Source organism: Panthera pardus, unplaced genomic scaffold, assembly GCF_024362965.1.
Source record: "Panthera pardus isolate Hobbes unplaced genomic scaffold, ASM2436296v1 HiC_scaffold_12, whole genome shotgun sequence".
Taxonomy (NCBI): Eukaryota; Metazoa; Chordata; class Mammalia; order Carnivora; family Felidae; genus Panthera; species Panthera pardus.
Window position 1 is genome coordinate 40,887,137 of NW_026526677.1, and position 18,565 is coordinate 40,905,701.

At 37.6% G+C, this 18,565-nt stretch overlaps 1 protein-coding gene across 5 annotated transcripts in view; it reads left to right on the top strand.

Annotated features, from left to right (window-relative positions):
• Window positions 1-18,061, top strand: part of UEVLD (UEV and lactate/malate dehyrogenase domains) — a 54,475-nt gene extending 36,414 nt beyond the window's left edge. For 3 of the 5 annotated variants that reach the window (XM_019456489.2, XM_019456488.2, XM_019456491.2), the window contains 5 exons: window positions 1,581-1,751; window positions 3,217-3,390; window positions 9,788-9,851; window positions 12,073-12,196; window positions 14,944-18,061. In XM_019456489.2, coding sequence (XP_019312034.1) covers window positions 1,581-1,751; window positions 3,217-3,390; window positions 9,788-9,851; window positions 12,073-12,196; window positions 14,944-15,111 — 701 coding nt within the window. In that variant the 3' untranslated portion in view covers window positions 15,112-18,061. Of the gene's footprint in view, window positions 1-1,580; window positions 1,752-3,216; window positions 3,391-9,787; window positions 9,852-12,072; window positions 12,197-14,943 lie in introns of those variants that run through there. The other 2 variants (XM_053899910.1, XM_053899911.1) reach the window with 2 other exon arrangements.
• The last annotated feature ends 504 nt before the right edge of the window (window positions 18,062-18,565 follow it).

Sequence of the window (18,565 nt, forward strand, 5' to 3'; positions counted from 1 at the left end):
GAAGATAAAATGATCCTCGCAAAATAGGTTGGGACCAAATTGTAAGATCATAAATTGAACTGTTCACTGGTAATTTGGTAATACGGACAAGTCACCTAATCTCTGTAAACATCAGTTTCCTCGTCTTTATGAGGGTTTGGGGCTCAGTTTCTAAACATAGCATGGTGCTTAACAGTACTCTACAGCCAGGCTGCCTGGGCTTGAATTCTGGGTCTGACACTTGCTAGCTCTACAACTGAGTAAATTACTCATCTGTGCCTCATATTCCTTGTCTGCAAAATGGGGGCTATGACCCCATAGTGTGTTGTAGATTAGATTAAATGAGTAAATACATAGAAAGCTCTGAGAATAGTACCTGGCATATAGAAGTGGTCTGGAAGTGTTAACTATATACCTTCCAACTCTTGAGGTTTTGACTCATCACCAGGTATCTACTCTAAATACTAGAACAGGAACTCCAACAGGAATTCCAACAGGAATTATTTAAGAGTACTCATGAAGAACCATCATTAAAATCCAGGACTCAGCTTTTGGATCTCCTATCCCCACAACAGCATCAGAATAGGAGCTAAACTTGGAAAGTACATTTCCCAGAGGATATATTGCACAAGTGTTTCCTTCTGAAACTGGTTTAGAGAGATGGCCGTAGGGGCTTAATTAAGAATATAAACACTGGAATCTACTCCTTGTCTCCCTGGGATGCTAATATTAATTTACAAATGTTGACTAATGCCATCTACTGTGTTATTTTTCTGTTGTCTCTGATGCTGATAAAGTCTGGCCGCTGTTTTGACATGTACTTAACTATAGAGCACATTGTGTAATAGAGAGTAATGTAGTTGTAAAATTGCATGTTGTGTGCTTCAGGATCAGAAGAGCGAACTCTAGAGAACAGCTTTTCTTAAGTCGTAACAGTTGCTTACCTAGTCCCATTGAAAGAGGAACCTAAAACCAAGGATACTGGCTTCAGTATAAGGAAAAGTCTGTAAAAAATGAGCTAAGACATTTTACCTTGATTTAAAGATTTTCTGACCATGTTTTTCCTCTTTCGAGTAGAATCCTTCATAAGTAAAACAGATACAAGCAGAACTACTCTGCTTAGAGAAGTCAAAGTAAACAGCATGGAGCTGTGCCTACCAGCCTTCTTTCCACTTATTCCCACTCCTTCCACATGGCCTGTGAGTCACTGTCAAGGAACTCTAGGACTCCTAAACTCACAATTTAAAACTCAGTGACCTAATTGATTATAGGTTCATTTTGCCTATAGCACATTACTTATTTTTTGTAGGAAAGTTGTGCATTACAGAAAAAACTTAAGCCCTTGTTTTTAGCTTCTGAGTCCTGTACTTTATTTTCTTTATCCCCCTTTGTTCTCTTTCTCCCTTTGGGATACACTCTTGCTCTTAATCATCTTTCTGGAAGCAAACCTCAGCACTCTGTGTATTTCTATGGATATGGATTGATCTGGAGGCAAATATACCTAAAGGCTCTCCACTTGTAGAAAAGAATCAGAAAAACAAGAACAAGAACTTGACGAAAACCTAGATCTTGAGCTCAGACTGTTTCTTTTTATTCATTAGATTTGTCTGCCTCTGCTCATTCCAAGGTGGTGATCTTCACAGTCAACTCTTTGGGTAGTTCTCAGTCCTACCTTGATGTGGTACAAAGCAATGTGGATATGTTCAGAGCCCTTGTCCCAGCTCTGGGACACTATAGTCAACATGGTATCCTGCTTGTTGCATCTCAACCAGGTAAATAGTTTTATTTTTAATTACTGTGATGGTCCAGTGTATCAATATAATTGCCAGTACTGATAAAAGTCATAAAACTAGATTATAAAAGGGCAGATAGACTATTCAAATTGCTCTTATACCGAACAATACAGTACGTCCATATCCGGTCAACCAGTTACTTCTTATGACTGGCATTAACTAGAAGCTTTTACCTTAACTATTTTTTGTGACATATCACCATCATTCTGTTCCAGGTTGTTGGCCATGTCTCCTTCAGTGAGAAAATGGTTAAACACCAAAGAGAAAAATGCAGTGGCTTATATGAAAGATATTTTATTAATTCTAAAGTGTTGTAAAATGCTAGTGGGCGTGCCACTGTGTTTCTAACTTTTTGTATATTACAAAGTGTTTTGGGAACTGGTTTACTAAGAAAAAGAAATATTATCAAAGAATTGGGTGGTATCGAACTCAAATTGGTGAACAGAGTTTCTTAATGTTCCCAGTATAAGGGTATGGTGTACATTTTGATTGTTTTTCTGTAGTAATTGTTTGAGGGACACTAGTCTCTTTAATTCCTGACATCCTTTTGGCATGGCAGAAAAAAGTAGTTGTGTTTTTGCTTGTTCATAATGTTGCACTGCATAGTGGGAGTATATGATCATTATTTTAATTTAAAAATAGAAATTCACCTTAAGATAGATATAAAAGAGCAGCGCCTAGGTGGCTCAGGGGGTTGAACATCTGACTCTTGGTTTTGGCTCGGGTCATGATCTTGTGATTTGTGAGTTTAAGTCTCGCATTGGGCTCCATGCTGGCGGCATGAGGCCTGCTTGGGATTCTCTCTCCCTCTCCTCTCTGCCCCTTCCCTGCTCACGCTCTCTTTCTCTCTCAAAAATAAATAAACATTTAAAAAAAAAATTTTTTTAAAGAAAGGAAAAAAAGATATAAAAGAGAACTTGATCGATGAAAAACATTCTTTTCTGGCTTTCTATACCCAGTTTTCATCTTTCTTACTTAACTAGGAAAATATTTTCCACTCTTAATTTATATTAAACAACAAAGTTATGTAAAATCATGTTGAAACCTGGTTAGTGTTTTTAATATACATTAAAAATGCCTCAAAGTGCATTTAGGACCTAAGAAAAATATGTAGAAGCTCTACTATGCTTATTAAAATAATAAATATTTTGGGGCACCTGGGTGGCTCAGTAGCATAAGCGTCCGACTTTAGCTCAGGTCATGATCTCGCAGTTCATGAGTTCAAGCCCTGTGTCGGGCTCTGTGCTAACAGCTCGGAGCCTGGAGCCTGCTTCTGATTCTGTGTTTCCCTCTCTCTGCCCCTCCCCTGCTCATGTTCTGTCTCTCTCTCAAAGAAAAAATAAACATTAAAAAAGTTTTTAATAATAAATATTTTGTTTATGAGAACTAGACTAGAAGTGTATTTTAAAAATCTTTACATTTTCACCTTGTGTGCAATATTTAGTGGAAATCATGACTTACGTGACGTGGAAACTGAGTTCATTTCCTACAAATCGAGTGATTGGAATTGGATGTAATCTGGATTCACAGAGATTACAGTACATTATTACAAATGTTTTGAAGGCACAAATGTCAGGAAAACAAGTATGGGTTATTGGTGAGCAGGGAGAAGACAAAGGTAAGAAATATATTTTAATTCGTTACATTGACAACCTAAGTCACCAGAGGCCATGATATTCAGATATATCTGAAGATTCCAGAATAGTTGCACTTACTTGGCTTTTGTTTTATAGGCCCTGTATTGTGAGTAGACTCTTCAAGTATGTCATTCTCATTTATTTTCTTTTCTGTAAGTTTAAGATTAGTTTCATATTTTTTAGTTGAGTTTCAGAGTCCAGGATTAATTTGAAAGTTTCATTTTCTAGAGAGCCACGTTTTAAAAAACCCTAAAGCATATATAGAACTCTTTCCTTTATTCTCCCCACACTTCATTGTTGCTTATGTTTCCTAAGTTCAGACTTTATTCCTAGGTACCACCCTCCCTGTCTGTTTCTCACCTTTTTAAACAGGGTTTTCACCCTTTCTTTATCTTTATGGCCTTTTCACCAGCCACTTGTTCTCTTCCTACCACAAAAAGCATTCCATTCCTCAGACTGGAAAGCCCCTTTCCTATCCCAAAAGAATACTTTCCCTATTCAACTTGAGAATCTCTTCCTTTTACTCCTTTACTGTTTCCCTTAAGCTATAAAGTGAGGTTGGTCAGGTGACAGAAGTGCTCTTTATCCTCATTTTGTTCATTTTTATTTATTTAAACAACTATATAAGTGCCTACTCTGTACTCACTACTGTATAGAATGTTAGTATGAAATAAAAGAGGCATAGAGCATGATCTCTTTCTTCATCATACTTAAAAATTATTTTAGAATGGTAAGAAAAATATTTACATGATATTTTAGCTAACAGTGAAAGCATAGGAAAGTATTTCATTAAGTGCCAGAATGGGTATTATAGACTTACAGTGCTTAGCTTATGAGTGAGCATTTAACCTGAATTGAAATGACTGGAGAAAATTCTGTACAGGCCGTTATTGAACTGGACTTTGAAAGAATGAATAGGATTTGAATAGAGAGCAAAGAGTGGGAAAGATATTCCAGGAATGGGAAATCAGAAGTAGACAAAGGCACATAGTATGTTAAGTATGGCATGTGCGTGGGATAAAAAAAAAATCTAAACTAGATGTCGCAGAGAATTTCAACCAGATAAGCCTGGGTGAAATCACATTTTGGAGATCCTTGAATACCTGATTGAAGAGTTGGAAAGTGATTCTCAGGCAGAGGGAACGCATTAGAGGTATTTGAGCATGAGAGTGATATGTTGAAAAGGTAATTTGGGGGCAGTTAATCATTGCTTCATCATTTAAATGACATTACTATTGTTACTATTGCTTTATTTAGCATGTAGGTCCTATGGGGTAGAGCACAATGTGAAAAAGAATTCTGCCTATGAGGAGGTGATCTTTTAACTGGAGATCTGGAAAAAGACCATGCACACTAAAACTTAAATGAGAGTCAGTCCACAGTGCCACAAAGCAAATCACCTTCTCAAAACTATTTCCTTAGAATTTAAAGGTTCCTATATGCTTTGATGTCATTAAAACAAAATATTAACAGTGGTTAAAACTGGCTTAAAGGTAACTTTTAAAAATTTGTATTTGTCAGTGTTTTCTAATTTTGTCACTATGGATATATAGTATTTGTATAATTTTTGAGAAAATTTTAATAAAATACAAAAGTATTTAAATCTGTGTAAATTGGTACTGGCTACCTAGAAAATTCAATACTAGAAAGGGTCAGGTTGTAGAATAAACCTTTACAAAACCCAACGCTGTGATTGAGTAGAATGACTTTTCAAGTTCAAAATGCTCCCTGACACTAAACGCTAATCAATAGGATCCTGGAAAAGGATAGCAAGCAAAAACTTGGGGCAGATGACTTAGAGTAATGAATCTCTAGGGCTGCAAACAAACCTGAGACCCCATATTTTACTCAGTAGTACCATTTGAGTTCTGGGCCATGCTTATCTCTTGCTTCTCTGATTCTTGCAGATCTCCCAATTTAGTTTGCTATTTCCCCTGTTGTCTACCCTGTAAATATGATGGCAAGTTAATAATGATATTAGCCAAAATTGTACTATATGCTTTCATGTGTTAATTCAGTCTTGCTGAATCATACTCCTCTTTTCAAAAACTTTCACTGGCTTCCTCTGACCAAACTATTACATTCCTTTGCTTGGCATTCAAGATGTCCCAAAATCTAGCCCTAATCTTCTTTCCCAATTATAATTAAGGATATAGTAATATTATTTGAAAGCTGGAAGGGACCTAACGGATCACTGATTACATTTTGTTTTAGGGACCCAGCAATGGATACAGGGATGGTAAGAGTGACTTGCCCAAGAGCCTATAGTTTTAGGGTCAAAGAAGGACTAAAACCCAGGTGTTGTGCCTCCCAGCCCCACCCCACAGCTTTGCTTCAGCCCCAGGGAACTTTGCCCTTCTTCCCCTCTCTCCACACACTCAAATCTCATCCTTTGAGGTCTAGGTCAAGCCCTCCTTACACTGTGAAGCCTTTCCTTAGACCTTGTTTTACATTGTGAAGCCTTTCCTGATCACATCACTCCACAGTGATTTCTTCACCCCTTTGTGCTAAATCTGTTGCTAGCTATATGGTAATTAACCATATAACCAATAAACGTGATGTTTATTCTTTTGTTAAACTGCTGTTTATTCTGATCCAATTTGAGTATTTTGTGTGCATATGTTCTTATTGAAAGTGTAAATTATTAAGCTGTTCTTTTAGTTGAAAAAGTCATACAGTCACATTACAAAAAATTAAATAGTACAAAAAGATCTATGCAGTAAAAAATAAGTCTCCCTTTGATGCCAGATACTCAGGCTCTCTCCCTAGATTCAGTCACAGTTACCAGTCTCCTATGTAGCCTTCCAGAAATGTTCTGTGCATAGATAAGCACATGTCTGAAATAGACATACATCATCCTGCACCTTGCCCTTTTATTTATTGACATGACGTGGGAATGGTTGCATAATGACATATATAGATCTCACTCATTCTTTTAAACTACTGGATATGTCAAAATTTATTTAGCCAGTTTCCCTAATAAGTTACAATTTTTTAATGAGTAAAAATATTTCACAATATGGTTATATTAATATTTCAAATTGTAAAGAGAAAATAAAGGATAGTGCAACTTGATAAATAAGCCAAAGGCACAGTGCTGTCTGCTGTTGGAGCTATACAGATGTGTAAGAACCTGAATATATCTTTAGGAAGCTTAGATCTAACATAGAAAATGGCTATAATGAAAGGCAACATTAACTTGCTATGAGAGAGATCCAAGGGAAGTAAGATAAAAATACAAGGAAGGGATATGGTAATTCTGTGTTGAACCTCAAATGGGAACAAGAGGTAGAGGGATGTAGGTACACATGTGTTAGGATCACTAAAATATAATATTTTATACTATTTGGCATATATAAAAAAATACATATGTGTGTTAAAGCATAACAGTAGAATATTCATGAATCTGTGCTCAATTAAGAACATTACCAATATGACTGAAGCTACCAGTGTTCTCCCCAACCCATCCATCTCCCTGTGTCCCGTCTAGACACCACCATCAAATCACTTTTTTATCCTGTCTTGTATTTTGTTTCAGAGATAGATATATCCATAATAGGTATACTTACCTTGGCATTGAAGCCAGAAATGGATAGAGGCTCCCTCTGCTGGTTTCATGTGTAGACATCAACTGGTTATATTTTTGCATAAGTGACATCACCACAATAATAGCAATTATAATTTATTTAAAGCCTACTATGTGTATTAAATATGTTGTGTATCTCCTTAAAGTTTACAAACACTCTGTAAAGGAGATGGGGGTTTTCCAAATTTATGGATGAGCAAGCTTAAGACAATGAAGTTAAGTTATTTGCCCAAGATTACATATCTAGTAAGATTTGCACCCTGGTCTGACTTCAGAGCTGTGCTTTTTCTTTGCTGTGACTTAATTAGATAATTAATCTAAAGCATTTAGTACAGTATCTGGCATAGTGTAAACAATCAGTAAATGGTAGTTTCTGTTACAGCAATCGACAAGGCAGTGATGAATAGAAAATTGGCAAAAGGACACGTAAAACTACTCTTTGAAGTAAAGCAGCATTAGGATTTGGAAACAGTTGTAAGATGGCAGGTGTGCAAATAAAATGAATTCTCTTTAAGTATTTCAGAAGTAAATGGCAGCTATAGCCTGGGGGAAGAATCCCATGACACACAAAACTCTTTAGGATCAGTTTCTTGCTTCCCTTGCCAGTTTCATCTTCCACCATTCTGCCAGGCCTTTTATGCTAGTCAGGTGGTCAGCCTACAGTTTCCTAAATGATTCGTACACTCTCATGCCCCCTTGCTTTTGCACCTGATTCTTCCTTCCATTCTAACCTGAACTTGGCTAACTCCTACTTACCCTTTCAGACTGGGCTTGAGTGCCACCTCTCCCAGGAAGCCTTCCCTAATTCTCCAGGTTAAGTAAGTTCATGCCTCTGTTATAACCACTATCACATTATGTTATAACTGCATGTTTACCTGTCTGTTTATTCCAGCAGACTATAAAAGCTCCTTGACCTTGGCATGGCCTCAATAAAAGTGTTTTGAAAGGAATGAATGATGTTGATACTATCTTGTGACCAAAGATCATTCATATTATGCCCCCCCCAAATTAGATAGTCAGCAGAAATATGCTTTGGAGCTGCTATTTTCAGCTATGATATTAACATCATATGTAAACTGTAAATAACTCCTTCAAATGATGATTAATCTGAGGGTTGGACCTCAGAACAGACTGTTAGGTCATCTGCTTTGGTCATCTGTCTTACACAAGGGAAAGAGTCATCCCATGGTCACTGTTCATTAAAATTTGGGGGCCAGAGGATTGCTGTTCTTAAGGAATGGAGCCAGAAAGATCAGGATTGATTAGTTACAATATTTGAAAGGGCTCCCTAAAATAGGCTGAACATATATTTAGGAAGTTTGAAGGACTGGGCAGTAAATGAGCAAAAAAAAGTCCATCTAAACTTAATTGAAAATTCTAATAACTGTGTCATAAGCAAAGTTGAACATAGTGAAGCTCTCCCCTTCTCTCCATTCTTTCTTTACGGCTCTTATAAGTCAGGGCCTAGAGAGGAAAGAATGTGATTCCCTCTCTCTCTCTCTCTCTCTTTCTCTCTCTCTCCCTCTCTCATAATTAAATTTCAGATTTTTTGTGTCCTTTCTGAGTCTTCTCTTATTCCTCCCTTGCCCCTTTTATTCATCTCATGCTGAATGTTGAAGTACAGCATTTACAGATATTTCCCCAATTTTCTACCTATTGTGAATATACCAATAATGCACAACAATTTTTTAGAAAAAAATTCACATATAACCATTCTAAGTAAAACAGTTTTTTAAATTCCCTTAATCTGTCCACATATATTTGTATTTTTCATATAACAAATTTTGGTTTTGCTTTTTCTTTAACATAAAAACTTTTAAACTTTTCTGTAGTTTTCAATTTTTTTTTTTCGTAGTTTTCGATTTAACTGTTGCAAGTATGCTTTCCTCTTTGTTAATATAATAATGGATTGTGCATGAAGTCGGTTCTGCATCATCTCCTGTGTATTCTTTACTGTGGTAAAAATGTGTGAGAGGAAACAAAAGAACACATAGTCCCTACCCCCTGCAAGCTTATAATGAGCTTGAAGAAGAGTCATCTGGGTACATAGGGTGTCCTTTGTTGGTGACCTGTCGCTAAATGGCCTAATTTTGAATGCAGTTTAGAAGACTTGTATCTTAAACATAGTCTTATATATTCAAATGTATTTTTGTTTTGCCTACCCAAGTACGGATTTGTATCAAATAATTGTCTTCACGCACATGAGAAATAGATGACCATTAGAAGGCGTTTCAAAATGCTTCTGGCAATTTCTATTTAATATTAAAATGTGGTGTAAATAGTTCATGTGCACAGTTTTGAATTTTTGAATTGTTTTTGTAAATGCTATAGTGAGATGAAATGGTAGCTGAAAAGGTCCTCTTAGCAAGTAGGACCCTGCTTCTCTAACAGCTGTGGAAGCCTGGCCAAAATAGGTGACTGAATTATTCCTCACCTGGTGAACGAAATGAATCTCCGTGTTATTTCCAAGTGGAGCAAATGCCAAGTGCTTTCAATGAGGCCTGCTGAGAAAAGAAAGCTTTCTGCTTGGACAGTACACTGCCCTTGTAGAACCAGGGTTGATGAGAGAGCACAGGTGAGGAGGCCGCAGATAGGCTCAGGGGATCACGTCTTTTGGAGGATTGCAGGCCCCAAGCACTTGGCACAGTAAGCCCAGTGGAAAACTATTGCTAGAAAGGGGGAAAGCGTTTCAAGTTGAATACAGATACCCTTGACTGCAAATGATCATTTATGACATCTTAGTCCTAAGGGAGTTGTTGGCAAATATAATTAATTTTTCCTTTAATTTTTAGTGCCCACATGGGGTGGCCAAGAAGAAGTGATGAGTCCTAACTCTCAAGTGCAGTTGTCCAACAGGTAACACTGAGCATCGATCTGCATTTACCCAACCGAAAATCACATACTTCGTAGCTCCCATGATAACAACTGTGTACACAGCATTGCTTTGCCAGTCTTCCTCAAACAAAACTAGCTAGTATGGACAACTCTAAAGTACAAAGGAGCAGTGCTTTCCCCTCCTTGATTTCTTATCTGAAAGTAGATCCAAGAGTGCTTTGCAAACTTTATTTCAGATATTCAGTGGACACATACAGGGTGGAAGAGGTTTCCTATTTGTAGTCAGTGATTTCCTACTTTGATATGTCAACATCTGAGGATATTAAGAATTTTCTTAATATAGGGATGCCTGGGTGGCTCAGTCGGTTAAGCATCTGACTTCGGCTCATGATCTCGTGAGTCGTGGGTTTTAGCCCCTTGTCAGCTGGGAGCCCAGACAGAGCCTGCTTTGGATTCTGTGTCTCCCTCTCTCTCCTCTCTCTCCCTCTCTCTCTCTCTCTCTCTCTCTCACTCTGTCTTTCTCTCTCTGTTTCTCTCACTCTCAAAAATAAACATTAAAAAAAGAATTTTCTTAATGTAGAATTTGTCCATACCACTTAAAATTAACATGTATTAATTGGGAACTAGTCTAATATGAGTGGATAAGCCATATTATAGGTTCAGGCAAAAACAAAAGTGTAATGCGTAGATCCTTGTATTTTTCCCTTAGATCAGACACCTTCCAGGGTCTATGCCTTACAGGTTGTACCCCACACACCACGTATTGTATTTTTTGTGTGTGTAGGCTCCACACCCAGCATGGAGCCCAGTGCGGGGCTCAAACTCACGACCCTGAGATCAAGACCTGAGCTGAGATCGAATCAGATGCTTAACCAAGTGAGCCACCCAGGTGCCCCATGCAACATGTATTTTTATGCCATCTGTTTTCCCATCATCACATAATAACATACATTTCTGCAGTTTGAATGGTGTAGACTTTTAGCTTTAAAAAGGCTTTTTTAATGTCTATATTTGAGAGAGAGTGAGCGGGTGCATGGGAGAGGCAGAGAGAGAGAGGGAGACAGAGGCTCTGAAGTGGGCTCCTGAGAGCCCGATGCAGGGCTCAAACCCATGAACCATGAAACCAGGACCTGAGCTGAAGTTGGATGCTCCACCTACTGAGCCAGCCAGCCGCCCCAAGACTTTTAGGTTTCTAAACCTTCAGCTTAAGGTTTTTAGACTGTCACAACTGGAAAGAATATTCTCCTACTGAGAAGAGTAGTGTACTGTATAATCCATTCTAATCTGATTCTCTACATAATCCTGCATATGTAAGGAAGAAATTATAAAAGGAAGAAATTCAAACATGTTTATTTAACTTAAATCATTTTTTATTTTTTACATAGAGAATGTTTGCTATTATAAAACTTCAAATACTGCAGATATCTATAAAGTAGAAAGCGAAAAGCTGGGAGTATCCCATTCTTCAGAGACAACTGTTGTTAACAGTTTAGTGTCCAGGTGTCCAAACATTTTTCCAGTGCTTATGCAAACTATCATTATTATTTTTATTACTTGCATAATGATAAGTTTATGCTATTCATATTATCTTGCAACTTGCTTCATTTCCTTAATAATAAATCTTGGAAATGTTTCCATATTGGTCATATAAATCTACTTTATTCCTCTTCAGGGCTATACAGTACTACATTTGGATAGTGATTTATTTAACGAGTGCTCTTTTGATGAGTTGTTTCCAGAATTTTTTTCTGTCTCATCCAAGACAAACATGCATATATTTGCATACTTGAGCATATTGCAGTGGAATAAAATCCCTGAAGGGGAATTTCTAGATCAGTTGTTACTAAATCTTCCTCCTAAAAGACTGTATCACTCAACTGCAGTTAAGAGAATGCCTGTTTCTCTGAAGCGTCTCCAAAAGTAGGTATCAATCTTCTTAAATTTGCCAATTTTGATAGGCAATAGTGGTGTATTGTTCTAACTCATATGTAGTTGAATATTGGTAGAGGTGAGCTTCTTTCTATGTTATTAGGCCGTTTGTATTTTCTCTCTGTGAACTACCTTCCTGACATTTTAAGAAAAATTTAGTCATTAGATTATCTGGAGGCTTTCCTAACAATTGCTGTAGAAGTCTTATTTCTGAATAAAAATACATCTAATTAAGGCCTTAAACAATGTAAAACTGTGCATATTTGTGCATTTTCTGAGATTTACTTATTTTTTATTTTTTTTGGCAACCTAGAGCCATGGAGGTGTTACGGGTAAAAGGTCAAAGATCCTGGTCTGTTGGACTATCAGTGGCTGACCTGGTTGACAGTATTGTAAATGATAAAAAGAAAGTACATTCTGTATCAATTTTAGCAAAGGTAATTGCTGTTTTTATACTCTACATATGTTAAACTTTTATATTATTAATATAAATTCAGAAAAAGTGCTGCTCAGACTGTATCCCAGGTGTCTTCAATGTCATTAGCTTTTAGGGTACCACACTGGAAGAGACAGTTTGGTCTCAACTCTATCTGCTTGGTTACGGGAAGTCTGGATTTCTACCAGGTTGCCCCTCACCCCCATGTAATTTTGGAGAAGCCTCAAGAAACGTTTATATATTCCATAAAGCTCTTCTGGTTCTTCTGGTAAAGTCATTTATCACCTCAGCCAGCCATGTCACCCCAGACTGATGTGCTAACTAGTTTTAGCTGGTTGGCAGTCTGCTTCTCCAGTTCACTTTGTCCTTTACCACTTTATCCCAAGAATAAAGTCCCTAAAGCACAGCTAAGACAAGGCACAAATGCTTAACCAATTTTCTTGAAAACTTCAGAATATCAGGATGAAAAGAAAACATGGAAAGGAAAACTTAAAACAGGTTACTGTATTTGACTGGGCCCCTCCCCAGGTAATCCACTCTGACCATCTTTTTTCTTGGCCCACAGCCTGCTACCCATATGGCAGGGGCCTAGCTTATCTCCACACAAAGTGGCTGTCTCTGACCAGCTTCCTCCTATTTCACACAAATTTTCTGAAACAACGAGTTTAGAAATTAAATAACGAAAGCTTCTGAAGGAAATTGAAGAAGATACAAAGAAATGGAAAACATTCCATGCTCATGGATTGGAAGAATAAATATTGTTAAAATGTCAATACTACCCAAAGCAATCTACACATTCAATGCAATCCCAATCAAAGTTGCACCAGCATTCTTTTCGAAGCTAGAACAAGTAATCCTAAAATTTGTATGGAACCACAAAAGACCCCGAATAGCCAAAGTAATATTGAAGAAGAAGACCAAAGTGGGAGGCATCACAATCTCAGACTTTAGCCTCTACTACAAAGCTGTAATCATCAAGACAGTATGGTATTGGCACAAAAGCAGACACATAGACCAGTGGAACAGAATAGAGAATCCAGAATTGGACCCACAAATGTATGGCCAACTAATCTTTGACAAAGCAGGAAAGAATATCCAATGGAAAAAAGACAGCCTCTAACAAATGGTGCTGGGAGAACTGGACAGCAACATGCAAAAGAATGAAACTAGACCACTTTCTTACACCATTCACAAAAATAAACTCAAAATGGATGAAGGACCTGAATGTGAGACAGGAAACCATCAAAACCCTAGAGGAGAAAGGAGGAAAAAACCTCTCTGACCTCAGCCACAGCAATTTCTTACTTGACACACCTCCACAAGCAAGGGAATTAAAAGCAAAAATGAACTATTGGGACCTCATGAAGATAAAAAGCTTCTACACTGCAAAGGAAACAATCAACAAAACTAAAAGGCAACCAACAGAATGGGAAAAGATATTTGCAAATGACATATCGGATAAAGGGCTAGTATCCAAAATCTATAAAGAACTCACCAAACTCCACACCCCAAAAACAAATAATCCAGTGAGGAGATGGGCAGAAGACATGAATAGCCACTTTTCCAAAGAAGACATCCAGAAGGCCAAGAGGCACATGAAAAGATGCTCAACGTCACTCCTCATCAGGGCAATACAAGTCAAAACCACACTGAGATACCACCTCACGCCGGTCAGAGTGGCTAAAGTCAACAAATCAGGAGACTATAGATGCTGGAGAGGACGTAGAAAAACAGGAACCCCGTTGCACTGTTGGTGGGAATGCAAACTGGTGCAGCCACTCTGGAAAACAGTGTGGACGTTCCTCAAGAAATTAAAAATAGACCTACCCTATGACCCAGCAATAGCACTGCTAGGAATTTACCCAAGGGATACAGGAGTGCTGATGCCTAGGGGCACTTGTACCCCAATGTTTATAGCAGCACTTTCAACAATAACCAAATTATGCAAAGAGCCTAAATGTCCATCAACTGATGAATGGATAAAGAAGATGTGGTTTATATATACAATGGAATACTACTTGGCAATGAGAAAGAATGAAATGTAGCCATTTGTCGCAACGTGGATGAAACTGGAGAGTGTTATGCTAAGTTAAATAAGTCAGGCAGAGAAAGACAGATACCCTATGTTTTCATTCATATATGCATCCTGAAAAACTTAACAGAAGACCATGGGGGAGGGGAATGGGGAAAAAAAGTTAGAGGGGAAGGAAGCAAACGATAAGAGATTTTTTTAAATGTTTTTATTTATTTAATGTTTTTATTTATTTAATGAGAGAGATTGACAAGTGTGAGCAGGGGAGGGACAGAGAGGGGAAGACACAGAATCTGAAGCAGGCTCCAGGCTCTGAGCTGTCAGCACAGAGCCCGACGTGGGGCTTGAACCCACGAACCGTGAGATCATGACCTGAGCCGAAGTCGGATGCTCAACCGACTCAGCCACCCAGATGCCCTAACCATAAGAGACTCTTAAATACTGAGAACAAACTGAGGGTTGATGGGGAGTGGGGGAGAGGGGAAAGTGGGTAATGGGCATTGAGTAGGACACCTGTTGGGATGAGCACTGGGTGTTGTATGGAAACCAATTTGACAATAAATTACATTTTAAAAAAATTAAATAACGAAAAAAGTTTTTAGAAGTTCAACTTGTACTGGAACTAGAAAAGCAAAGGAGCTATCCATATTTATGATATTAATTTTTTGCAGTGATTTAGCTCTATCATAATCCCTGTTTTTTTTTTTTCATTTCAGGGATATTATGATATAAACAATGAAGTGTTTTTAAGTTTGCCTTGCATCCTTGGATCCAGTGGAGTATCTGAAGTCATCCAAAGCACAGTGAAGGAAGATACAGCAACTGAGAAACTCCAAAGCAGTGCATCATCAATCCATGGTCTCCAACAACAGTTAAAACTTTGATCCTAAAGTACAGAGTTACCTGAAAGGAAAGGTCATTCAATTTTGCCAACACATACAGGGTTGAGAACTTCTGTATCTTATTAGTTACCCTTACAAACTGCTTGGTTAAGGTAGACGGTTTCCAGTTAGCACTGTAATTTGAATCCTTAGGGAGTTAGATAAGGAGGGGGAAGAAATCTAATTTTCTTTGTCATTCTTGAGATATCTAAACTGTTCTTTAAGTCTATAGAAGATGTAGACATTCATCTACAATCTACAATATGCATCATTTAAATTTATGGATCCTCATCTAAAAGCACATTCAGCACTTTGGGAATATTTTGAAAGTAATATACTTTTAAAAGAAAATTACTCTTTATTACAATAAACATGATAAGCTGAAGGTCCAGTATTGGTTTACAGAATCTGTGCTGGGTGTGTTTTCAAGAGATCCACAGCTTAAGGTATTGTTTCTTCTTTAAAATAAAATCGGTAGTAATAGGAAAGCATTTTGTTTTCCCTCTTTAAATTAATTAGCTACCCCTGGGTGTCTCAGTTGGTTAAGCCTCCACCTCTTGATTTCAGCTCAGGTCATGATCTCCCTGTTCATGAGATCAAGCCCCACATCAGGCTCTGTGTTGATGGTGCAGAGCCTGCTTGGGATTCTCTCTCCCTCTCTCTCCCTGCCTCTCTCTCTCAAAGTAAATTTTAAAACCTTAAAAAAAATTAACTAGCTACTGAAAAGTAAAAAAAAGAATTTTATGTGTACTTTAAAATATTAAAAGGGAAGGTAAAATTTTTAATATTTGAAGAAAAAGTGTAATTTCCAGTGGGACTGTCCTTTTTGAAATTTTCTATAACCTCTTCTTGGGATATATAATCTCTAACATCTCAAAAACCAATTATACTGCTAGTAGCATAGAGAAATGTGTATTTAAAAAAATTTTTTTAAGTTTATTTACTTTTGAGAGAGAAAGACCGAGCATGAGCGGGGGAGGGGCAGAGAGAGACAGTCTCAGAATCCAAAGCAGGCTCCAGGCTCCAAGCTGTCAGCACAGAACCCTTCGCAGGGCTCAAACTCACAAACTGTGAGACCATGACCTGAGCTGAAGTTGGACGCTTAATCAACTGAGCCACCAAGGCGCCCCAAGAAATATGTATTTTCAGTAGAAATAGATTGTGAATAAACGCCAAGCAATTTAAGTTTAAAATATGAGGCTTTCCTGAAAACCATTAGTCGTAAGGGGAAGAAGATGGATGGACTGGCTATTCTGAGCAAATCCTTTAACCCCTCCTGAAGAAATGATTCAGAGCACATATGCCTTGGTGATGGGTCAGTAACTCTATCTTCGTATATGAAAGGTAGCATATTATTACAGACATAACACACAACTAATTAGTAACAACTAATAACCAACACATTTCAGGTACTGTGATGAGCATTTTATTATTTTATTGAATCCTGAAAATAATCCACTGAGGTTGGTTTTGTCATTTTATAGAGGAGAAAATTGAGGTTTAGTGCCCAAGGTGTCACAGCCAAGAGGCACTTAAACACGTAGCCTCTACTTTTTTAAGCACTAGAAGGAAAAGCCTAACAGCCAAAATAGTTACCACAAGACCATAAAGCTGGGGTTCTATACACTATAGAAGGATTACTTCTATTCTCATGTAGAGGCTGACTTAATTTTTATTCCAACAGAGTTTTTTGAAAGATTGATTCCCTGACTTCCCATACTTGCCCTCAGCAAATAGCAGAGAGGAGTATACAGTGAAATAGGCGTTCACTTAATCATTTATATAGTATTGCCTGGAAGCCTACAATACACCAGGCACCAGACTGGGCACTGCAAATATAGTGGTGAGCAAACCTGGACTAGGTACAAGCCCTCATGGTCCATACAATCTAGTATGGGAGACTTGTAATCAAATCTCACAAATAAATGTACAATTGCAAGCGTAATAAGTACTGTGAAGAAATTCCCAGTGCTTTGAAAGCATATAATAGGCAAATCCAAAGCTGGTCGAGAGATAGGAGCCCAGTAAGGCAGACACATCCTAGTTAAAAAGAATCAAACTAATTCTGATTTAGTATAGTAATGAATGCTTATAACGATGAGCTTAAATCATAAAGATAAAGTGAAATTATACCCAGTGTCCCATGTTTAAGAATGTAGAAGAGTATTTAATATGTTTGGAAAGATTCCCACCAGAATTAACTGGGATATAAAACCTTGGATGTTCGAAGAGATAAGCATTAGTTCTGTGTAAGTTCACTACATGGGTAGATTATTTTGGTGTCGCTCTTAACAGTGTATTCTCACTATCCTTTTGCACAAAATAGGGAAGTAAGACTAAAAGAACCATTTCTTGTATTTTTTAAACTAGCCTTTTCTAATATCTGTGATCTAATTAGAAATTAGATAATTTCTACTATCTAATTTCTAATACCTCTTGAACAACAACCTAACTGCAGGATACTGTGTAATAGATCAATTACCAGGAGTTCACCATGTTAATTGCAAATTAAGGTCAATGCAATGCAACAATTACTGAGCATCTACTGTTATTCCAAATACTGTGTTAGAATTTGAGTACTCAAAGTTGAGTAATAGTCCTTGCCCGACAGAAGCCCACCTTATAGAAATAATTCTGTCAGTTATTTCCTTAAGTGTTGACTATTAGCAGTTGTGTTGTAGGTTTCATATATGTAAGTCAAGAAACAGTACCACCACATTACCTCACTATCATTTGGTGATAATCGCCACTCACGGTTGTGATATTAACGTTCACTTCTTAATTTTTCCAAAATCATGCAGTGTCTTCTTCTTATGATTTTTAGTGGGGCTTGGATTAAAATGCTTCTTTGATTTTATAGTGCAGAGATTAATATTTTCCAGTTTACATTGTAGTTTTCCTCAAATATCAAGAACAATGAATAAAATAAACTTTGACTTTAAAATCACCCAAAGATGCCTAATTTATTGAGTGGAAGGAAATTTATGCAGATTGAGGAGAAAGTTTCTTTTATACACTTCATGCAGTACCCAGGATATTTAAGTGGCTTAAGTGCAAAAGTAAGAGACTAGCTTTTGTTAATTGTTTTCCAACTTTTAAAAATTACTTTTAGCAAGAAAACTTTTTTTTTTTCAACATTTATTTATTATTGAGAGACAGAGCATGAGCATGAGCATGGGAGGGGCAGAAAGATGGGAAGACACAGAATCCAAAGCAGGCTCCAGGCTCTGAGCTGTCAGCACAGAGCCCGATGTGGGGCCGGAACCCACAAACCGCAAGATCATGACCTGAGCGGAAGTCGGACGCTTAACCGACTGAGCCACCCAGGCGCCCCTAGCAAGGAAACTTTTTAAACAATGTATTACCTGCATCCTCCCAGTTGATAAAGTGCAGTTACTTTGAGGGTACTCCTGAGTAAGCTATGGCTTTAAGACCACTTTGGAAACTACTCTGCTTT